This window comes from Vanacampus margaritifer, chromosome 1, assembly GCF_051991255.1.
Source record: "Vanacampus margaritifer isolate UIUO_Vmar chromosome 1, RoL_Vmar_1.0, whole genome shotgun sequence".
Taxonomy (NCBI): domain Eukaryota; kingdom Metazoa; phylum Chordata; class Actinopteri; order Syngnathiformes; family Syngnathidae; genus Vanacampus; species Vanacampus margaritifer.
This window is the reverse complement of record NC_135432.1, coordinates 67,059,527-67,073,933: the sequence shown is the minus strand read 5'-3', so window position 1 is coordinate 67,073,933 and position 14,407 is coordinate 67,059,527. Positions and strand designations below refer to the sequence as shown.

Below are 14,407 nucleotides of genomic sequence, written 5' to 3'. Positions count from 1 at the left end.
AGCTGTCTTGTAAGGCCCGAGTGCAATGTCATCCACCTGTATACCACGAGGTGGCGCTGTCACAGCTTCCAATAACGCCACGAAAAATACCGTCCCGCCCCGACCCTCCAAAAAAAAAATAAAATAAAAATTAACTACATAACATGCATGTATACAAGTGAAGTAATTCCAAAAACTTTGTAAAATAGTTCAAAACAGCTATATACACATTGTAGTACAATACTAGCTGTGTGTCTGTTAAAAGCATTTTGTTGGTGGCAAGAATGATTCTTAGCATTTTTACTTACTTCGTCCACAAGGAAAATTCATTGTTCCAGTCATCACTTCAATGAAAACACAATTTTTTTTATATACAGAAGTAAAGTATAGGTCAACTATTCATTTATTTGCTGTACTGTATTATTCTAAGCATTTGAATCAGTACTTTGTTTACCATTTTATTTTATTTTTTTTTATCTGTACTTCGTTTGGGGGCAAGACGTCAAACTTTTTGGAAAGGTTTTTTTTTTCCGTCTTGTCAACAGTTGGATCACAACCCCTGACCAGGAAGAGGAAATGTCGCGCAACTAGTATCGACTGGGGAGCCACGTTGGTGTTTTTGCATCAGGTGACTTAACAACCGCCGATGATTGACGACCGCAGTATCCAATGGCGTTATTTCCTCTAGTAAACAAGGGCGACGCTTTGAGCCAATCGCGTGGTTGTTTACCAAAATCGTCTTTTTGATTGGGCGTGTGAAGGGCATCCCCAACCAATCAAACACTTGTGAGTGTACGCACGCGTCGCATTGAACGTCAGGCGACTCGGCCAATGAGATGCGCTGTTATTGAAACTGGCCCTTTCCGCGGGCTTCTCCCTGACTGTCGGGCAAGTCGTCCAATCACCTTGTGCTGAGTGTGCCGCCCCTTGTGATTGACAGGTCACCGGCCAATAGAAAGTGGGTTTAACGAACGTATGCTTTTTATCGCCCAATTGCGCTATAGAAACAAGGCGGGACCTTGACCTCTAGTCTTGCATCAAGTATAAAGGGAAAAACACGGCGTTCCCTTCCCGTGGCTCGTGTTTACATTAATTGACAAGAATAAAAGGCACTAGAGGGCAAACTACGACTTTACTTTTGTTGACATTCATAAGAGCCTTTTTTATTGTTATTATTTTGCATGTCAAGATTTACACGGCCGACCAGTGGCATGTAAATCTCATGCTTCACTAATGAGCCAGCCTTCCAAATGGAAAGGGGGCTTCGCTTTGGAAACGTGAGCATTTCTCTGGCGCTTCTGCTCCTCAACGTGGTCATCGGACTCGGGACCCTGCACACTTTGGGCTTCGTCCTCGCCGGCAGGGAGCCCCAGCTGGCCGGCCGGGGCTCGAGCTCGAGCTCGGACGATGGACGCCGAGCGGTGAGGGTGAAGCTGCACCCGGACGGCGTCGCCGTCGGCGTGGCGGATGTGACCGTGGAAGACGTCGACAGCGGCCCGCCGCCGCTCGCCGACGACGACGAGAGGTCCTGCGGGGGGGACCGCCACGCAAGTGTGCCCGTTAGAAGGTAGGCTGAGGCGGATGTGACTCGGAGCACGACGACGCCGAGCGGACTGGCTTCGTCACGCGTTCCCCTTCCGACCGAGCGGTTATATAAAGCAACTTTCAAAGCGTTGCTCTTACTAACTTCACTAACTGACGAGATTTAGATGAACACAAATAACGTCGCGTTCGAGGAGGCCAAGAAAAGAACAGCCAGTCAGATAAAAAAAAAAACACACTTTTGTCCTCATCATACCTCAAATGTGACCTTTTAAATGTGCTTTATATGGAAGGTATGAGGTGTCAAAGTGTCCAGAAACGTCTGTCCATGAAGTGGAAAGTTGTAACTAATTATTTTACGCGTGTATTTAGTTTCTTTTGGTGCACGTTGTGGTGACCGAATGTGGGCGGGGGTGATGTGGCAGCTCGGCTGAGGCGACGCAACACAAGCAGGCAAACAAACTTTTTCTTTTTTTGCCAAGAAGCGTCATTTGCTCCCAAAGCAACAACAAAAAAAACACACTCTTTTCTTTTCTTGATATTAAGTAACTTAAACAGCTTGTTTGATGTTTTAATGTAGCTTTTTTTGCTCTGTGATCCCAAATTGGATCAAATAGTCCCTCCGGTCACGTCCTTATTAGGCACACCTGCCTGGTGGCCAGAGCCGCAGTGCAAAATCGGCCCTTTTGCAGATAACTCATAAAAAGTGAGGATTGCCATGAGTTTAGGAATGGGATTGTTGTTGAAATTGTTGTTTTCAGGCGTGCACAAGTGTTCGGCGGCATGCTGAGAGCAATTTGAGTCTTACCTGCCAGCTTACCATGATGAAAAGACAGTATAATGCAGTACAGTACAATAATTGAAGTTGCCAATATCACCCTAAAGTCGCCATACTGAGCAATTTGACATATTAATGCAGATAAATACGGTGAACACGATATTTAAAACACCACCGTATAGTAGGGCTGAACAATTCAATTCAAATCAACATCGTAATGTAGCAGAATGAAATTTTCAAGTCACAAAGGCTGAAATTTTGAAGGGAAATAATGCGGTTAATAAGCTTTATTTAAAGCAGTCCATTTACCATTTTTTTTTTTATATTGTTTACATTTTTTTATTGCATTATCGTTGTCATCTGATTTTCTGACATGTTTATGCCGCACTTGTTTGGGAACATTTTATGAAGTTGTCATAGTAAATGCTTAACAACTTCAAATCAGTGTCTAGTAAGATAACTAATTATAATAAAAATAATAAAAAATCAGCTGTGTATAGTTTCAACCTTACACCAATGATAGCCATATTGCTGTGATATGATCAAAATGGAATATTATTTACCCTTGGTAAGGTCAAATTTGTAAGCATTTTACAGAAAGGATATCAGTCTGCGATTTGCAGTTTTGTGTGAAAAGTAGTAAAAAATATCGGCGTGCGAGATGCGGCGCTCACTCCCGACATTGATTTAATCCTGCTGTCATTTTGAATGCGTCTGCCGCAGTGTGTTGTTCACGCCGCCTCCCTCGCGTCCGACCGCCTTGGATCATTTACCTTAACCGTTAAATTATTCTCTGTGTGGTCTTTTAAACACGCTCGCCCGTGTGTTTTCACGCGCAGCGGATCAGGATAAAAAAAAAAGAAAAAGGGTGAAATCGATGAAAAGCTTTTGAAGGTGTCGGAGCGTCTTGAACTTGCGTACGTTTCCTGTCCAACTTTTTTTATTGATGAGGCTTCCCCTTGTAAAGAGACCCAACAAGTCCCGCGAGTGGCGTCGTAGTCCGCTTCAGTGGTTCACGAACACGGTCTGAGGTACTGCAAGCAGCATTTTGCCGGATGGGGAACCAATCTTCAAAAAGTTGTTGAATTCCACTCCCGGTTCGCTGACTGTCAAACTAATCTAAATCTTCTCCATCTGATTTGGACGATCTCGGCTCGCTGCCTCCGCTTCTTATCAGCACGTTGCCATTTGATTGAAGTCGCATCCATTTTATACGACAGGAAGTGCACCGAAGAAGTGTGTCCTTTTTGACCAGGAAATCGGGGAATGCAAGGAAATATCAGAACAGAAAGGAAGAAATATGATCATGTCAATGTGAGAATTGAAAAAAATATAAACACTCAAAGTAGCAAAGTTGTTGACGTGCTAACTTTAGGCGGCTTAAGGAACCTCACTCCATCAATTTTCCACCAGTCTTTGTTGTAGTTAGGTGGTATTGCATCCATTTATTTTTGTTGGGGGGGAATGTGAACTTGATATGCTAAGTTGCTAACTTCACTCGTCTGGGGAACCTCACTCCATCAATTTTCCACTAGTCTTTGTTGTAGTTAGGTGGTATTGCATCCATTTATTTTAGTTGGGGCAGGGAATGTGAACTTGATATGCTAAGTTGCTAACTTCACTCGTCTGGGGAACCTCACTCCATCAATTTTCCACTAGTCTTTGTTGTAGTTAGGTGGTATTGCATCCATTTATTTTAGTTGGGGGGGGAATGTGAACTTGATATGCTAAGTTGCTAACTTCACTCGTCTGGGGAACCTCACTCCATCAATTTTCCACTAGTCTTTGTTGTAGTTGGATGGTAATGTATCCATTTATTTTAGTTGGGCGCATGTGAACTTGGTATGCGAAGTTGCTAACTTCACTCGCCTAGGGAACCTCACTCTATTAATTGCCCATCAATTATTGGTATTGCAATACTTTGTTTTTTAATTCAGAATACTTTTAAAGTTGAGGCAATGCAAATGATAACATGCTAATTTCAGCAGCCCTGGGAACCTGACTCCATTCACTTTACACGAGTCTTTGTTGTAGTTATATGTGGTATCTCAAAGGGTTCGCGTTTTCATTTCTCGCCAGCCTTTCATCTTTTTTGTCGGAATGAAAAGTTGAGGGGACGCAACCTGACTCCCATTTTCTCCAGTCTTTATCGTAGTTTTGAGTAACAATACGCTTACTTAATGTATTTTTCACCCGTCGTCATTGTAGATGTAAATAGGAAGTATTGCATAGATCGTTTTTTTTTTTTTTTAGCTCAAGATTATTGAACGTTAACTCGGACCCTGACTCCATTTATTTTCCACTTGTTGTACTTGTATCTGCTATCGTGACTTATGTTTAATTTCAACATTATATGAAGTGGAGGCAAGTATAATAGCATGCTAACCGTAGCATCCTGGGGAACCTCACTCCATGTATTTCCCACCAGTCTTTGTTGTAGATTTATTGACGCGCGTTGTTGTTTTTTGTTTTTTTTGAAATGTCAAGCCGCCCAAATGGGCTTTTTGTTTAGATTTGTGTGGCAGCCCGTCGAGGCCGCACGCTAATTCCTCGGCGTGTCGATCGTGTCGACCGCAAAGCGTCAATCAAGAGTCGGCGCAGCAATTGTAATGATCTAAAAATGTGTCATCTCTTCATCATGCCTCGTTGGAAGGCTCGAAAGAGCGAAACTTTTGACGAGCGAGCGGCGGCCATGTATGCGGCGTTTACATAAAAGTCACAAAGGAAATAAACAAACGCGCGGCTCCGTCACGGGGATCAAACGGCACCGAACTCGCGTGAATGATTTCCAAGAAGACACAAATGGAAGAGATCATCGTTCTTTATGATGACGACGTATCATCAGGGATGTCTCGTTTACCATCAATGCTACTTAAAGAACACAGACCAGACTTTGTGTGTGTGTGTGTGTTCTTTGTTATCTACACCCCCACCGCAGCGCACCCCCCCCCCCCCCCCCTCCGTTCACCTTGTTCACAGGAGAAGCATGTTGCTGCCTCATGTGAGGTCCTCGGAGGTTCGCTTGCCTGCTTTCCATCCATCTGTCAGGAGGATTGCCATTGAACTTTAGCAAGGCCGCGCGCGCAAGGAAGACGAGGCGCTATGCGGCAGCCAATAGCAACAGGCTGTGTAATCGACCCCCCCCCCCCCACACACACACACACACACACACACACACACAAAAGTACATTGGAGATTTGTTTCTAATAGGGGTGTCAGGCGATTAAAATTTTAAATCATAATTAAGCGCATGAATTCAATAGTTAACTCACGATTAATTAATAATTCATTTGTTCTAAATGTACAATAAAATGTTTTAAATAAAGTTTTCATACTCTTGTCTAAGATAAAAGTGAAAACAAATTTAAACTAATGGAAATATGTCTTTGATCCAGTAAAATTGCGTTAAAATTAAAAAGATGTACTGTACTGTAAAAAATGAGTGCGATATTGATTTGTGTTGAGGTCTTTTTTGTGCCACTAGATGGCATAATTGCGTTTGTAATTTCAGAGCTAATCAAATCGTTAACATGAAGTAGTAACTTGTGAAATTCTGCACATTTTTCAAATTGTAAAATACAACTTGAGGCCAGTCTTTTCCCTTGAGGGATTATGATTATATATAATGAATGGAAATGAAAAATAGGGCTGTGCGATTAATCGAAATTTCATTACAATTTCAGTCAGCAAAATTGTAAAAAATAGATTATTAATACTAATTTTGAGATGTTTGAGTTGTTTACATTAGCACATTTAAAAAAAATTAAAATAACTAATTTAATACATTTAGAGTTTCAAATAATTTTTAGTTGTCTTGATATTTTTGGGGGATTATTTGTCCTAATCGTGATTTCAATTATTACCAAAATAACCGTGATGAATATTTTCTTCATAATCGAACAGCCCTACTGAAAAATGACATTCATAAATCAAGTCAAGAAGTCGACGACTCTCTTTGACGTCGGCAGGTTTTGTTTTTGCGTGTTATTTTGTCCCTAAAAACGTTGTGGGGTGACACTTTTGAGGTTAACATTTGCTTTTCTCTACTGTGTGCGTTGTTTCCTGTCATCTTATTAATATTGCAGCCGTGCGCTTTGATCGCCAGCTCCTGTCACCTGTAAACGCCCCCCCCCCCCCAGGAGATGCCGTGTTTACATGCACACGCGTGAATCATGCATGTGCAAACCTTTCTGTACCTTTAACACCGTCGCGGCAGGGTCGTCGTGTGTACGTTTGTGACAGCCAGTCACTCAAATGTCAATATTTTTATTTTATAATTTTTTTTTTTTATGCAGATGTTAGAACAATCAAAGTTCTCGTCCATATCCAAATGAAGTCGTTGCAATCCAGTTAAAAAGTTCGAACTTTTTCACATCAAGTAGCACCTGAAAAAGTTGCTACCGTTCTTGATCATTCGAATTTCTACTAGCTTGCTAACTTGTGCTAACCTAGCAGCAACTGCCGCTTCCACTCGCTCCCGTCGGGGGCCGGGCGGCGCCGCCGTCGGGAGGTGAGAGGACGGCGGCGTGGTTTGAACCCGCTTCCCCCACCTTCCTTTGTACCGCCGCCCTTAACCCCCCCTTGCCCCCCCCCCCTTCCCCCGCAGGGCATCAACAGCTCCGCCGCCGCCCCGGCTCTGGCGCAGCAGCCCCACTGCTTAGCAACAGCCAATGGGCCGGGCCGGCCGTCCCGTCGGCCAATGGCGTTGAAGAGGCGGGCCGCGACTCAGGATTTGAGCGCCGGGGCCGCATGGGTCTGGCTATAGTTAGTTTGCAGAGGAGGAGGAGGAGGAGTACCAGTTCATGTTTTTGTCCTTTTTTTTTTTTTTATGTTGTCCTGCTGACTTAGTTTGAGTGGTCGCGTGTAACTGGGGAGATTTTATTAATAGAAGCCGTCCTCAAAATAACAGGGCCAGCATCGGGTGTGAATCAAGTGTGAGGCGAAGGTTTCTAGCACGCTTGAAGCCGATTGAGTTGTTTTTCCTCTTTAACAAGCTCACGTCACGTTATCTTATCTCATCTAGTGTTTCTTCGTCATCATTTTCGGGTAACACGCTTGAAATTGCTTCCTGTCTGTCTTCTTGTTATCCTATCATGCGTCGTCGCACAAAAAAAAAAAAAGTCCTGTAAAGACGCAGCAAGTCTTCCATTTTGGTTCCAAGCGACCCATTTTAACGAGCAAAATTAACGTGTCATAGGCAGTTTTGACTTGGAAAAAAATGTCAGCCTGCCCCAAAACCAGTTTGGTTGATCACTTTGTAACTTGTAAACATGTCAATCACGAGTAGACAAAAACGTCTCAAGATGGCCGAAAAGAAACTGCATGTCAGACATTTTGCTTTGAAGCCGCCAATGTCGTTTGGTGCCGCCCTCTAGAATGGAGCGAATTCCATTCAGCGTACCAAAGACATTTGCATTTAGTGATGCCATCTGGCAGGCGTGTTTATCATGAGTAGAGCCACGAAAGAGTTTCCAAACATACGGGAAGTCGGACATTTTGGTTTCAAGTGGCCATTTTGGCTTCCCTTTTGAGATTTTAAGAAAAAAGTCGCCCAAGAAGTGTCTCAAGAAGCCCTGTGTGAAAATACACACAAAGTCAGCCATTTTGGTTTGAAGCGGCCATGTTGGCTCTGTAACTCCTGCTAAAAACGTACCCCGCAAAAACTGCGCCAAAGCCAGTTTCATTGAGGAACATGAAATTTGGTGGGCATGTCTATCACGAGTAGACTCACCAAAAAGTCTCAAGAAGCCACGCCTGAAAATACACAGGAAGTCTGCCATTTTAAAGCCGCCATGTTGGCTCAGTAGCCGAGAATTTAAAAAAAAGATGGAGCCCTTGAAATCAGTTTCACTTAGCAAGATGACATTTGGTTGTACTGTTGATTATTATTAGACCCACAAAAAAAAGTCTCAAGGAGCCATGCCTGGAAAAACACAGGAAGTTTTGGATTGAAGTTGACATGTTGTGGCTATTTTCTTTGAAAGATAATCCTTTTTTTTTTTTTTATTATTAATCAAATTGCTCCTGAAATGGAACCATGTTGCTCATTAATATGAAGCCACCATTAATCTCTTATTGAGCCCAAATCGTTTCTATTGGGATATTTTTCCGTTTGTTGACTTCCTGCGTGTTTTGAAAAAGTTGTTCTCCATGCAGCAGATTCGATTGACGAGGTCAGCGGCTACTTTGACAAGTCGGCAGCAGGACACATCCTGCAGCACTGCAGCACTTTGGGTGGGGCAGAGGCAAAAAAAAAAAAAGAAAAAAGAAAAAAAGGTGCTCCTCTCCGCGAAGGAGAGCGAGCGAGCGAGCGAGGAGGAAAAACAAGCGGTTAGCCGGTAGCTGCCCGGACCACGCGGTCTTGTTTTCGCTGCACTCACTGCTTGGCAACAACCAATGGCGTGGCGGCTGCTCGGCCAATCAGCTGTCGGGAGCGTGGCGCCACGCAGTTTGGATTTGAGAACGTGTGAGCGGACAGGAGAGGAGAGGAGCGGAGCATGAGGAGCCCGGTGCGCTTATGCGAGGAAGGAGAAGTCTAGTCGCTGTTTTTTTTTTTTGCCCTTAACCGCCTAAAAACCACACCCTTGACTCTGCAGTTACTCTGACTTTGACACTTTAGACAAAGACGTATAGACATTCTTTAAATGTTTCTTGAGCTGAGCTGGTCGGATTTTTTTGAATAGTGTGACAGACTGCAGGAGCCTTTAATGGTACACTCACTTTATTTTTAATCCTGAAATCATTCTCCTCACATTTATAATAGTCATTTGTTTTTGATACTTTTAAGTTGTGCCTTTTTGCATCATGTGGAGGAAATCCTGTTTCCACGACTTGACTCGCTATTTATAGAAGACCTTTTAAACTTTAAGAAAAAAAAAACTTTTAATCATAATGTTTGTAATAATTATATGCTTCACTTTGTCAACTGTGTGGAAGAAATTATACAGTTGAACTGCATTCTAGTTATGTGGCGTCCATTTTACCAAATAAGGTTCCGTGAAGTATAGTTTAAGAAGGTTTGAATGGAGGAAGATTTTTTTAACTCGAACTTTTCCCAACATTTGAATCCAAAAGTATGTTAATGTATGATATGGAAGAAATTTTAGTTTTAGTCCGATCTACGGGCTCCATTTTGTGTAACGTTTCATTGACCAAATATGGTTCTATTGCGTTTGTGGAATATGAATGCACCTGTTTTTATCCATGTCGGGGGGCGGCCATTTTGCCACTTTACAGGACTGGCGTCAACCAATCATGGCTCTCCTCTTTTTTTGAGTTTGGTCATGTGACATTAGCAAGCTGAGCCACGATTGGTCGTTACTCGACTGAGCAGCTATGCAAAATGGCCGCCACCTGAGATGAATAAAAACGGGTGGATTTTGCTGCTTAATTCATATTGCATTTGCAATATGAATCAAAAGGCCAAGTTTAGACTCGTGGTAAATGCATAAAACATATTAAATAATTCTTTCCTGACAAAAATATGTCCTTGTCCTGCAAAGTGCTGTTTGACTTTTTTTCCTCTACTTTCATGACATAAAAATAATGCAACAGTATAAAATATAATTAATATACCTTAATGTGATGTCACCACCTCCATTTTGCATTATTTAATTGCCAAATTAGTTTTCTTGCCTTATGTAGTGCTATTTAGTCCACTAATATTATCATCTGCCTAATGTGGCTCCTTGTGCATTATCACACTTTTTTTCTTTGATAGGAATTTGTCATTATTGTGCACAATAAATTTCCATTCTTTTACTGACTCTCAATAAAGATGTGTGAAGAGAGTTTTACAAACCTGTCAAGGTTTTATTTTTCCTATTTAAATTTTTTTTTTTTTGATCACTTCATACATGAAAGCATGGCAGTGTGCATTTTGGCGGCAGAATTTGATTTGGACTCTGATGCGTTTCCAGGCGGACGCCGGTCCCGATGCTGATGCCGATGTTGGGCGCGGCCGGCGGATCGCCGCATTCATAACTTTCTCCCCACCATGCACGTGCTCCCCACGCGCTCGTATTTTTGTTGCTCCTCGGCGCGCCGCTCGCCCGGTCGCATGGTTACAAGCATCCCCGCTCCGCCATTGGCCGGCCCGGCGCGCAGCCGCCTGCCCATTGGGCCGCGCGCCGGAGAACAACACGGCCCCCGTTGGCTGGCGGGCCCGGCGCTCGCCGCCTCCTGATTGGCGGCGGCGACTCTCCTCGGAGACCTGGCATATGTAAACACGCTGCCTGCTTCTTTCAATGGAGTGTGTTTACAGCTGACTTTCACATCTCCGCCGAGTGTGCGCTTGTCTCCGAGGAGCGGCGAGAGCGAGGCTAATTGGCTCGGCGCTCCTCGCGCTCGGCTGTGATTGAAGAAGCGCTCGGCGCCATTATGACACGTTGACGGCGTCGGGCTAACAAAGACGCTAACAAGCCGGCGCTTGGCAGGCGACGACCCCCTCCTCGGCCTCAGCCTTCTTCCCGCTCCTCCTTTCTCTCTTCCCACCAATGCTGCCGCTGCCGCTTCTGCACATTTCCATGGAGGAGTCATTGTTGCTAAATGATTAGTTCCATTTTGTCAAACGTTAGCTTGCGCTGTGCTAAAACTCTTCTAACTATAGCGTTGTTACATTCATATTTATTTATCTCAAAAGGTTTATTTGCTAATTTGTCAATTCACTTGAATGTACTGCCTTGGCAGGAAGACGGCGGCAAAGCACTATTTTTGTCTAAATGAAGCACCTCAACTCACTTCTACGTAGTTCCTTGCCAAGAAGAAGCCACAATAGGGCGGCAGAGCACTACTTTTTGTTAACTAAACTCAACTCCCTTCAGGGTAGTTTCTTGGCACCAAGAATGGCATCAAATGACTACTTTTGTCTCAATGAAGCGCTTAAATGCAATTCAAAATAGTTCCGCGACAACCAATACAATACGGAATAGTTAACGTTTCCCAAACAAAGTCTGTAGCGCCATTATAAGGCAGTCTGAAAAGTGCTGATTTAGCATTTGATGCTTGCCACGTCGTGTCAAACGTTTGGGGCCCGCCGGAGAAGCCATTTTACTCGCGTTATCGTCCGAACGTCAAACAAGCAAATTGTCTTGAAAAAAAGAAAAACAATTTAGAATGTTGCCATAACAAATGAGTTCATTTTTACGCAAGTTGTAATGACAATAGTTGTTTTTTATTCCCTCTAAAAACAAAGACTTGTATTTTGCTGGGATTATCATAATCTCATTTTAAATCTTAAATGATCTTGTAACGTTATGACATTGAAGTCAAAGTCTAACAACGGAAGAACTTTAGATGTGAACAAATCCTGAATTTCCAAAAATGAACACAAACTCGAAATCACACCTTGAAAACGAGATTGCGTTTGTGTCATAATCGTCAAATGCGCTCATTGGAATCAGTTGGCGCAAAACCAAAAGATGCTCATTGATTAATGACGTTTGCGTTTGTCGGCTCCCGCGTGTTGGATGTCAAGCTTTGAAATGATACAACACAAGCGGGTGATTTATTGTTAATGATTTTGCAGAGCCCCAAAATGCAGCTCACGAACGCCAGGCTTTGACGAGCACTGTTGAAAATAAACCGCCGGCAGTTGTAAACACTGTGTGAGGCATTTTTTTATTTTATTTTTTTATGTGTAGTCTTTTGTTGTTGTTGTTGTTTGTCTTTTGTTTGGCTCGGCCGCTGCTCATTTACTCCATTAGCGTCACGCTACGATGCTATGCCCCCCCCCCAGTTCTCCCCCCCCCTTCTCATCCTTTATCGGCAGTCCACAAAAGCTTTTGATCTCCATCTCAACTCGTACTCTGTGACTTCTTCCCCTTCTTCTTTTCCTTCCTGAGCAGGACTTGAAAGGGGGCGGGTCTCCAAGCCACTGCTTAGCAACAGCCAATGCGCTTTCTACGCGAAGGCTCTGACAGCCAATAGAATAGGACGAGTTGATTCCTTTTTTCATTGGCGGCCAAGAGAGCAAAAACAATGTTTTTCTTAGCACGGCAGATCATGCCAGGAGCAGATTATTTTTTTCTTTTTTCTTTTTTTAAGGGGGAGGTGGTGAACGTTTCGGTCTTTGACGGCTTGTTACTGTGTTTGCATTTTTGGAAAATGTTTTACATTCTTTCAGTTGTGTTCTTTGGCATTTGATGGGAACGTCTCACTTGGGTTCATTTGTTGGCGAGAAAGTGATTCAGATAAGTTTTTGGTCTTAAAACATTGATTTCAGGTGTTGTCTTTTTTTTTCCCCGCCGCGTCCAGTCTCCTCCCAGAGAAGACTTAACTCTACATTATGCAAAATCAGAGGAAACGTCCCCTCATTGATCGAGATGAATGAATCTTTTAGTGGTCTCCAAGCCGACACATCCTCCGGCACGCTCGCGCTTGATGTGATCAATGACAGATGATTTCTGATCAATAGTGGCTGCTTTGCGCCAGCGACGCTGGTGCGATCTGTTCCAGGCCCACCAGTTTGATTGCGAAGCGCGTTTCCTCATAGGAATGAATGCAAATCAACTGTACCGCTAATTTTCCCGCCACCATTTTATGATTCCCGTTTGCCCATAAAAGTGTCAAATGTTAAGAGGAAACAATTTGAAAGAAATTAGAGTGAAGTGATTGCGTGTATACATTTGAGACTGTAGAGGGCCCCGGTGAGCTCTTGTTCCTGGTTAACTCATTCACTCGCCGCCATTTTCACTGAAGCAACCCCCTTCGCTCCCGGCTCTTTTACTGGATTTTGGCCCCACAGAATATTGTGTTCTATTGCTATAAAAACTACCAAAAGGAAGATTAGAGTCTCTTCTTTCATCAGGAAAAAAAAAAAGTAAATTTCTATCGGTTTCCGTTCTGCAGCAATTAGCGTTAGAATATAGCGACGTTTCGTCATTATTCACAAATCTGTTTAAAACGAGCTTGTTTTCAACATGGCCCTGGTTGATCTCTTATACTCTGCTGCCACCTGCGGGCCGTTTTTGTAATAATTACCACTGCTTCAAGCGTTCTCTTCAGTTCAGAAGCTGCATCAATGCCTTATTGTAATATTTAAAATAGAAAGTTTTTAAACGTTTGGGGGAGCAAATGAGTGAAGAAACTCGGAATGAATGGAAGTAAACTGGACGGACGAATTTGGAAGTAACATTTTAGCATTCTTATCCCTTCATGTGTAAAAGATGACCCAGGGTAACGATTAGAAATCGGATTTCAGGCTGGTTAGCTTCTCACGACACGAATTTTGGTTTATCTTATAGGCGCGATTGCAAAAAAAAAAAAAAAAAAAAACATTTTCCCACAAAATTTAGTCGCATTTATGTCTACTATCCGTGGTTCAAATTTGCGAGCAATCAGACAAAATCTGTATTCTTTGAATGACCTCTGGATGACCTTAAAAGGGTCACTTGAAAACAAAATGGCCGACGTCCTTTGTGTTGGAGGTCAACTCATGATCGACATGTCTTGCACATTTCATGTTGCAAAGTCATGCATTTTGTGCAAAGTGTAGGACAAAATCGGCACTAATTGATGCTAAATTGGACAAACCAAAATGGCTGACTTTCTGTGTCTTTTTGCTCATAGCTTCTTGAGACTTTTTTTTTGTAGGTCTACACACGATAGACACGCCTGCTGAATTTCATGTTGTTTAGTGAAACCAGCTTTGGGAGCAGATTTATTTATTTTTTTCCCCCATTTAATTCTGTGGCTCAGTTGTCACTTCAAACCAAAATGGCTGACTTCCTGTGTCTTTTCGGGCATGCGTTCTTGAGACTTTTTTTTTGTGGATCTAATCATGATAGACATGTCCACCAAATTTGATGTTGCTAAGCAGAGTTTTCCGGACATTCCTTTGCTCACCAAACGCCAGTTAGGACTTCTGTATTCAATTGAGCTGATTGATGAGTTGTTGTATTGGCGTTCCACTTAAAAAAGCCAGCCCCCCCCCCAGCCCCTCCCACCCGAACAGCCCCCCCCCCCCCCCCCACCCCACCCCAACAGGACGCTGCTAGGTTAACTACAACTCTCCACTCCCGCAGCAGCATCCGTCCAATCAATAGTTGGTTGACAGCCGGTGCGGCACAAAGGGCGGCGGCGGCGTTAGCAGGCTTCGCCGCAAAAGCG

General features: G+C 43.2%; 1 protein-coding gene across 1 annotated transcript in view; it reads left to right on the top strand.

Moving 5' to 3' along the window:
• The first annotated feature begins 1,034 nt into the window (after positions 1-1,034).
• eif2ak3 (eukaryotic translation initiation factor 2-alpha kinase 3) overlaps positions 1,035-14,407 on the top strand; it is a 32,264-nt gene continuing 18,891 nt past the window's right edge. The window contains exon 1 of the mRNA XM_077563619.1: positions 1,035-1,546. Within this exon, the coding sequence (XP_077419745.1) occupies positions 1,230-1,546 (317 nt within the window). The 5' untranslated portion in view covers positions 1,035-1,229. The remainder of the gene's footprint in view (positions 1,547-14,407) is intronic.